Genomic DNA, 8,524 nt, shown 5'->3' on the forward strand with positions numbered 1-8,524 from the left:
CCTTTGTGTTTCAGATCTGAGATCAGATTGCGCTTTTCAACCTCATACCAAACAGTGACCAAATGATTTGTTAAACGGTCTCTACTTGGGGGATGGTATTTTGAATTGAGAGTGTTTGTCATCTCCCTATAGAGAATCTGTCTATAGAATGTGCCTAATAAAATGGCCAGTAATTGTGATTCAGTGTGTTCATTATTTTTAAAAAGCAGCAGTTTTAAAACCCATATTAGCTAAAACTGTAATGATAGGCCTGTTAAAGGTTTTCAAGTTTAAATACCATGTTACTCCCTCCTTAATCTTTAGTGTTATTTAGAAAACTGCAAAGGCACAAAACACACAAGTTACATTTTATTACAAAAATAAAAACCTCTGTTACTTTTGGTTTGTCTTACATTGCATCGTTTGCAATTAATTGCCCAAATAATAGAATAACATGTGTTCTGCAGGCACAGAGCAGTCAGATATGTCAGGAAGCACATCTCCCATAAGCTGCTGTTGGTCTCAGTCTGCAGACGGTCTCTGTTCGTTACAAACTGCTGCTGTTCTCCGCCGCCTCGAGAAGAGCCTCCTTCTCTGTGTGTTCAAGTATATCAGAGATCAGATCATCGAGAGCCTCCCCACCTCTCATGAACTCCTAAAAACAGACATGAAAAAACACACAACATTGATTTTTACCCTTGAGCTGAAGTAGATAACACTGGCTTCAAACCTAACCTTGATGTCCCTCGTTGTATATCCGGTGCGGTGGTCTGTGACACGATCCTGACTGAAGTTGTAGGTACGAATTCTCTCTGACTGAGAGCGTGTGCCCACCTGTTTTTAGACACAGAGGAACAATGACAAAGTTGGAAAAGAGAACAAAAATCTGTGAATGTTACAGGTTATGTTTTCCTGCTTCACCCACCTGCTGCTTTCGTGCTGTATTCCTCTGTTCGGTCTCTTTACCCATCATGCCTTGGTAGAGCCTGGCTCTCAACATGCGCATGGCCATTTCTCTGTTTTGCAGCTGAGATCGAGTCTGCTGACACTCTGCAGTTATTCCTGCAAAGAGGAAAAGACCTGCTGTATCTGCTTTATGTGTTAAGTGATGCATAAATGGATCATAAATGTATTAGGCAAACTTTAGATGACAACTTAGCACTCAACATTAAAATTTGATCCCTTTGGGTTCCAAAAACACTAACATGGCAACACACAAAACAATGAAGCTTCAAATCATGTGGCCATACAAGCAGGGCAGTCAGGTGATGTACACTATATTGCCAAAAGCATTCGCTTGTCTGCCTTCACACATGTATGTTGGAACAGGAAGGGGCCATCCCAAACTCTTTCCATAAAGTTGGAAGTATGGAGTTATCCAAAATGTCTTGGTATGCTGAAGCATTAAGATTTTCTTTCACTGGATCTCAGGTCCTGAAAACCAAACCCACACCATAATCCCCCCTCCACCAAACTTTACACTTGGCACAATGCAAGTACTGGTCTCCAGGCAACCGCCAAAGCCAGACTCATCCATCGATTCGTCAATCCAGAGAACACGTTTCCGCTCTAGAGTCCAGTGATTTACACCACTGCACGTTTGTAGAAGCAGTCTGCATGGTGCTTGATTTTATACACCTGTGGTGATGGAAGTGATTGGAACACCTGAATTCAATGATTTGGATTGGTGAGGGAATACTTTTGGCAATATAGTGTACCTCACTCAGTTATCATTCTCTTTCAAAGGTGTCAAAGGACAACTGCCTCCTCAAAGTGACTGGTCTGTCTTAGACAGAGGTGGTGGAGGAGCTTCCATGATTGGTTACCACAGAGAGCACCTCCCATAGTGAGTGAGTGAGGTTTGAAAGAGCACATCACAGTGGCTACAAGCAAAACGGCATGGTGGTACAGTTTACCTGTCGGAAGATGAACTACGCGCACTGCGCTGTCTGTTGTGTTAACACTTTGCCCCCCAGGACCACGAGATCTGAACGTGTCGATTCGAAGATCCTTTGGATCGATGTGGACTTCAAACTGCAAGCACCAAAGATAAAAACAGAGATGTACTGTTTAACCCTTCCAGTAAACAAAGAGAAGTCATAAAAAGAAAAAAAACGCAGTGTACCTCAACTGGCTGAGGCAGGATGATGACAGTCACGGTTCCTGTGTGGATTCGCTGCATCCTGGAGGAGAGCCCCACCTCAGGGATCCTTTGAACCCGATGGGTTCCTCCTTCGTGCTTCAGGTGCCTGTACACGTTCTCTCCAGCTATTCTCACTGCTGCATGGTGCAGACCACCTGAGAGACACCGTTCATGCAGCTGTAAATGTTGTGGTAGGAGGTTTATGTCCACTCATCACCACAAGTTTAAATTTCTTCTCTAATCCACACATAGTCATTCAATCCCTTGATGAGTGAGTTGGAACTAATAACAAAGACACTCGGGGGGGATGAATGATACAGAATGATATGAATGATACAGAAATACAAAAATTACCTTACCATACTCTGCAGGTGTGTAGTTCAACACCTCAAAGTCCCAGTTTTTGTAAAATGCAAAACCCTGGTACATGTCAAACATTTCTTTGGTGAACTGCTGACAAATGTCACCTGAAACCACACATGAGAAAGTATAACACTTATTTTCCATAATAACACTTATTTGCAGTATTTTACTGTGAATTGTATTTTGAATTTATAAAAACAAATTCAGAGTTTTGCTTTCCTTCATACCTCCTGTTGTCCGCCCTGATACGACCTCCAGCAGAACATTACTCGAGTCAAGAGGATCAGTGGGGATAAGAGCTTTGATTAGCTGCGGTAAAAAGAAAACCTCATGAACAAACAATGGTCCGTCACACACTTCTGCATTAATTAGCTGTGTCTTTTGGGTTCTTACGTCTCTTCTTAAAGCCAAAATCTTGCTGGAGATTTGTGCTTCCTCCTCTTTTAGCAGCTGGGTCAGCTCTTCATCTTTGGTGCCAGCTAAACCTGCCATGAGTAAGGAAAATAATTTGATTTATTGTGTTTAAGAATGCAAAGTAAAACTGTGCTCACACAAAGCTGTAAATACATGTGTTATTTAAATAGTTAGAAGACCTCTGGAGATTGGACACCTGAGAAACACGTTTGATGGTTTTCTGTGGTTTGAGAGGTGTGTTTATAAAGCCATTACATGTATATATAGTAAGTTTAAAAAAATCCTACTCACCTTTTAGAAGTGAACTGACCTCTTCGAGGTCTTTCTGAGCTTGTTCAATGCTCCTAAACACACTTGCCAGAGGCAGCAGCTCAGTGTGCTTCTTTGTGAGCCCCTTTCTGTCTGACTCACTGAGGTATGCATGCTGTAGCTTCTTGCTCAGGTCTCTGTGCTCCTCCATGAGCTGCTCGAGATACACCTGAACTGACTCGTTCTTGTACAGCTCCCCCAGATCACTATGAAAGAAGCGTTTAAACATTACTCTGCCCCAGTGTGGCACGTCTGTCCTGTTAGCATGTTTCACGCTGGCGTGTCCCACAAGTGTCCTCCATCCTCCTCTTCTTACTCCGCTGCTGTAAACTACACGGGTACACAAAGAGCACAGTCTGAGGCAACGCCTGACAAGCATTTGACTAAATTTAGGCGGTGACAAGTAAAGTAAAATAATGCTCGCTAGTTTTATTTTTGTGTTTACATGCGAGACTGCTGCTGGCTGTAAGAGAGACCGGATATAGTTTGACGTGGAGAAAAAGTGAACTGTGGGAATCGTAGTCGTATTGTATCAATGGTTAGGTTACATCCCGCTGCTCATTTTTCTAACTGTACTGTTCTAATTGATTCCCTTGCCAATAAATTAATAAAAAGTAAACTAAATAAATACTTTCGTTTATATTGTAAATGAACATATTAACTTAACACCATATTAGCTTTATTTATTTAATATTTTTAAGTTAGTTGATTTCACATTTTTCTAGGGTTACTTGAAACCCAAGGATAAAAATGGCATGCTATCATTGCTAACTATCAGACATAAACAGTATAAAAAAGTATAAGCTAGCAAGTCAATATGCCAAACTCTGGGGTCAGTGAAGATGGTGAGATGTTTTGTTTGTTTTTGGCAATACAGGAAAGTAAATATATGCCTGCTTAATTGTTTAAGCAACTGTACATAATTTAAACTGTAACAAATAAATAAATAGAGCTGATGTTAGCTTTGTTAGTCTAGCATAAGCTACATAGCTAATTAATGTTAGCTCAGAGTAAGTAAAGAAGTTGGTGTTAGCTACCTTTAAAGGCCTAATATTTTATTGTTTTATGTGATCAGTGGCGTCCATTTTAAAGAAATAAATAACCCCTTGGCTTAAACTTTGCCAATGAAAATGAAAATTTGGCTAAATTGGCGGCCAGGTAGTTATTTTATAGACTTTCACAAAGTGATTCTCATGATTTCCAGGACCGCCTGGGTTTTCGTTAACCAAGGCAGTGGAGGATGTGAGTCAACATGGCTATACCCAGAAAGAGGCCCTGAAAGAGAAACAGAGGACACTCAGTACCCTGCAGGTTCATCTCTAACCCTATTCCCCTACAACACTGATTAACTAAATGCAAAACACGTTGGGCAATTATTTTTCTGAAGGGGCCAAATGAGCAATTTTTTATTTTATCTTTTTTACAAGCTTTTTGATCTGCTCCTCCACAACAGTCCCGCTTTCTTATGTGGCCCTTCGGAAAAATTAATTGCCCATTCCTGCTTTAATAACATAGTATAACCTATAAAGTGGCTATCATAATACAAAATGATGGCATATTAGATAGATTTTTTTTTTTTAGCATGGACACATTACTCAGCCTACTGAGCACAGTTCTGTGCACCCAAAGAGCCAGGAAAATCCGTTGTCTTGTCCCAGAACTATACTATATGTATAATGATGCAAATATAACCGTCAAAGTAACTAAGTCATAAAATGTTACATAAAGAGACCTAATTAACCAAAATATGCCTCAAATCCACCACAAAGAGGTGTCAAATGATCAAAAAGAGTCACAAAATATAATTAAAAAAACACAACGGGAGAAAATTGTCTAGAAAGTGAAGTAAACATTTATTTGCATAGTTTGTGGCTTTCTTTATGACTTAATTGGACTTTTTGGTTTGCCTTATTTTCCAGGCAACTCTGTCAGAGCTTGAGAGGAAAAACGAGGGCATAGACAAGGACCTGAGATTGAAAGTGAGAGAAATCCTAGTGCTGGAAAGTGAGATGGAGCAGCTGGAGCAGCAGACCAAACTCCTTCATGATCGCTGTGTATCCATCAGCAAGGAAAACACAGAACTCCAGATTCTGATAGGTGAGGAGGAGGAGGTTGCACAAGTGGCGCTTGCAGGGTTCAACGCTTACCGAAGTAAGATGGAAGGCCACAGGGCAGCTGTTTTGCATGCAGTGAGCCAGACAAAGGCCCATAACGAGCTGAAGGAGAAGAAAGAACTAGTACAGATGCTGAGAAAGCAAAACGAGGAGCTGAAGGAAGATTTGAACAATCCAAATGGAAACACAGTGCAGATGGCAAAGGTGGTCTCTTCATTTTAATCATAGGGATCTTTTTCAGAGATCTTCAGTATCCATAACTATTATATGCTCATGTGTGCAGCGAGAGATTAAAGCTCTGAAAGAGGAGGTCTCCCTGAAGATGAAGACCATATCTGAGAAGAGACAGCGGCTCCAAAAAGAGTCTGAGATTCATGCCCAAATAAAGAAAGACATAGAGGTGTGCAGACTTCCCCAAAAGAAACCAGGGACATCTTATGAGGCTGACATTTGTTCATAAAACAGCTAAATCACCTAGATAGAATTTGTATCAAGACATGAGTTATGTTTCAGTCTGAAAGAAAGCATCAACAACATCACTTTTCCCCCTTCCTCAGATCCAGAACAGGCGCTATGAAGCCATCATGAAGCGCCTACGCTGCCAGCTGAGCAGGGCACAAGCCAACCACAGGTAGAAATACTATAAACATGTGACAGTAGACATGCTACAAATAGCTCTAAATGCCAGAAAAGAGATGATTGATGTCCCGCTTCTAAATACTAAAGGCTACTAAGTTGTGCCTACTTTCCCTTAGGCAAATGTCTGATAATATCTACCACATGAGGAGACAGCTAGCCGAGCTCAGGAGTCAGCAGCAGTCATCACAACCATAAGCAGTCAGTGGTCATCGAACTGTAGTGTCAGATTAATGTGGGTTAATTGTTCTGTTATTGGGATAAATGTACACCAGTTGTTATTATGAGTGTGTTAGTTTAACAAGGAAGGAGCATTCTTGTTACTGAAGTTAAACAACAGGGGGCAGCCGTGACCACTGAATGCCTGACCCTATCTGTTTGGCTTTCTTGCTTTATGCCAGATATTTATACAAGAGTTATTGCTGAATGTGTTCCATGACATGTGCAAGTTTTCTTTTCTTGTTTTTTCCCTTTTCTCTGATGAAAAGCATAAATATGGAAATGAAAGGACCGCGTCTTGTGGCTCAGCATCAGCAGGGGCGTGGGATGGGATTTTAGGTCAGGTGGTGTTAGTGAATCAGTTCATCCACAACAGTAACCCGAGCAAAACACAAGCCAAATGTCCGCTGTAACTGTCAGTGTGGCAGTGCTGCTTTGGTACACCCTGTCCCAGCTTCTGCCTGACTGGGCCACTTGACGGTTCTGAGGCGACAGTCCCACTGTCGGGTTAACAAGGGCGTGACTGTGCTACTTCAACCATAACGCGAAACTAATTAAACAATGAAGCTGCCTTTTCAGAAGAATCAGCCTCTGAGAAACCCCATAACTTTATAACACTTTTCACATCTGAGTTGTGTCCTTGTGGGTCTTTTGCATTATTTGAACAGCTGTTCTACAAAGCTCAGAGATGTTGCTGAGAGTTGGATTTTTATGAGCTAAAGACTAGATTACAGCAAATTTGATTAAGACCCAAAGCTTAAATAGAAGATTCTGTTCAGAGTTTAAAAAAAAAAACCCATGAAGTTTTAGCCACAAAGATGTTTGCAACATTTAAGAACAATAATTTCATGAAATATTTGTGCAGCAGTTGTAGGTATGTGTTGTCTCACCTACAGCGTTAACTTGTAATAAGTAAGTGTGTGGGAAGTCTGGTTCAGTGTGCGTGAAATCAAGGACATTGTCTGGTTAACTAAAGGTTGGGTTTCATCCAACATACTGAGTTTCATTCAGCAGTACTGCTCTATCTGAATGGCTTTGTTAATTACAATGCTGCAAAAAAAAAAAAAGAAAAAGTTTTGAGCCACCACAGCAATCTATCAGAAATACAGCATATAAGGCAAAAACAGAGTTTGTACACTTCTTATGAGCTTGAAAGTCAATATTTGCTTTGACCACCTTAATTCTTCAGCACAGCCTGAACAGCTTTCTTGTCATGTCTTTAAGTAGTCTTCAGGGATATTTCTCCAGGCTTCTTGAAGGACATTCAGAGCTCTTCTTTGGATATTTTTTTCTGTTCTCTGTCAACATGATCCCACACTGCTTCAATAATGTTGAGGTCCGGGCTCTGGGGAGGCCAATCCATGACTGATAGTGTTGCACTGTGTGTTTTTCTATCCAGGTATGCTTTTACTACATTAGCAGTGTGTTTGCGGTCAATCTGAAAAATGATGTGGTTACCAATCAGATCAGTTTTCCAAATGGTACTGCATGGTGGATCAAAATCTGATGGCACTTTTCTGTATTCATAATTTATCAATTTTGACAAAATTGCCAAACATGACAGAGCCTCCACTGTGTTTTACACATTACTGCAGACACTCACTGTGGTACCACTCTCCTGACATCCTCTGTACATAATGATGATGATTTGAGCCAAAAATTCAAACTTGTATTTACTCCATAAGACCTGTTGCTACTGATAGATGGATCAGCTGAAGGCCCAGATGACATCTCTCAGGTCCCGTGTTATTCATAATTGGTTCTTTGCTAAGGGTAAATCAAGGCTTTTACAGAGTATTGTATATTCTGAAGAGGACAGCCCTCTGCTTTTTTCTGTTTGTGCTACTCAGCCTCAGCCTATTCAAACCTCTTAGAAAGTATAGTCCATTTTATTTAGAAGCCTTCTGCAGTAAATTTATATCCCTTGTTCACGTCATACAGTCAAGCACATGCCTGAATACATAAAATACACAAAACAGTTCTTTTTTTTGTTTTCATTCCATAAATTTTATTACCTAAAAATAAACTTTATTCCCATGATGTCAACTTAAATAATTGTCCAGTGTATCATGGTAGGATTAGTGTTCAAATTAAACTCTGTTTCCACTGTTTGTTTCGACCGCAATGCATGCTTTACATTCTTGTTACATAAGAAGGGTTTTCCACCATGAAGAGCGGTGCATTACTTGGTCAGAAGTTCTTAAAATAAATGCCATATGCTCCCACTCCAGGCTAATTAAGCCTGGATAATTAAGGAATGAAATTAACACCAGACTTCTACCGCATGCTGTTTTTATTTATTTATTTACCTATTTTGGCTTTGACACATTTTTCTCTCCAATTTGGC

General features: G+C 40.4%; 2 protein-coding genes across 4 annotated transcripts; one reads left to right on the forward strand and one right to left on the reverse strand.

Annotated features, from left to right (window-relative positions):
* Positions 1–335: 335 nt before the first annotated feature.
* On the reverse strand, positions 336–3,688 carry mtrf1 (mitochondrial translational release factor 1). Of its 2 annotated transcripts, XM_087836598.1 has the most exons (10): positions 3,654–3,674; positions 3,191–3,538; positions 2,879–2,970; positions 2,713–2,794; positions 2,482–2,589; positions 2,105–2,277; positions 1,896–2,013; positions 905–1,041; positions 715–813; positions 336–634 (listed from the first exon to the last, which is right to left on the reverse strand). In XM_087836598.1, the coding sequence occupies exons 2-10, from the start codon at positions 3,435–3,437 to the stop codon at positions 527–529; spliced, it is 1,164 nt and encodes a 387-aa protein (XP_087692724.1). In that variant the 5' UTR covers positions 3,438–3,538; positions 3,654–3,674; the 3' UTR covers positions 336–526. The 2 variants fall into 2 exon arrangements, with proteins under 2 accessions (XP_087692724.1, XP_087692722.1); XM_087836596.1 differs by having other exon boundaries at positions 3,191–3,688.
* On the forward strand, positions 2,164–8,319 carry ccdc122 (coiled-coil domain containing 122). Of its 2 annotated transcripts, XM_006792795.2 has the most exons (6): positions 3,758–4,053; positions 4,413–4,519; positions 5,128–5,526; positions 5,606–5,722; positions 5,880–5,953; positions 6,078–8,319. In XM_006792795.2, exons 1-6 carry the CDS (start codon positions 4,026–4,028, stop codon positions 6,154–6,156), a joined length of 804 nt encoding a protein of 267 aa, XP_006792858.2. In that variant the 5' UTR covers positions 3,758–4,025; the 3' UTR covers positions 6,157–8,319. The 2 variants fall into 2 exon arrangements, with proteins under 2 accessions (XP_087692725.1, XP_006792858.2); XM_087836599.1 differs by lacking the exons at positions 3,758–4,053; positions 4,413–4,519 and adding an exon at positions 2,164–2,224.
* The last annotated feature ends 205 nt before the right edge of the window (positions 8,320–8,524 follow it).

This window comes from Neolamprologus brichardi, chromosome 23 (genome assembly GCF_056152115.1).
Source record: "Neolamprologus brichardi isolate AB-2024 chromosome 23, ASM5615211v1, whole genome shotgun sequence".
NCBI lineage: Eukaryota > Metazoa > Chordata > Actinopteri > Cichliformes > Cichlidae > Neolamprologus > Neolamprologus brichardi.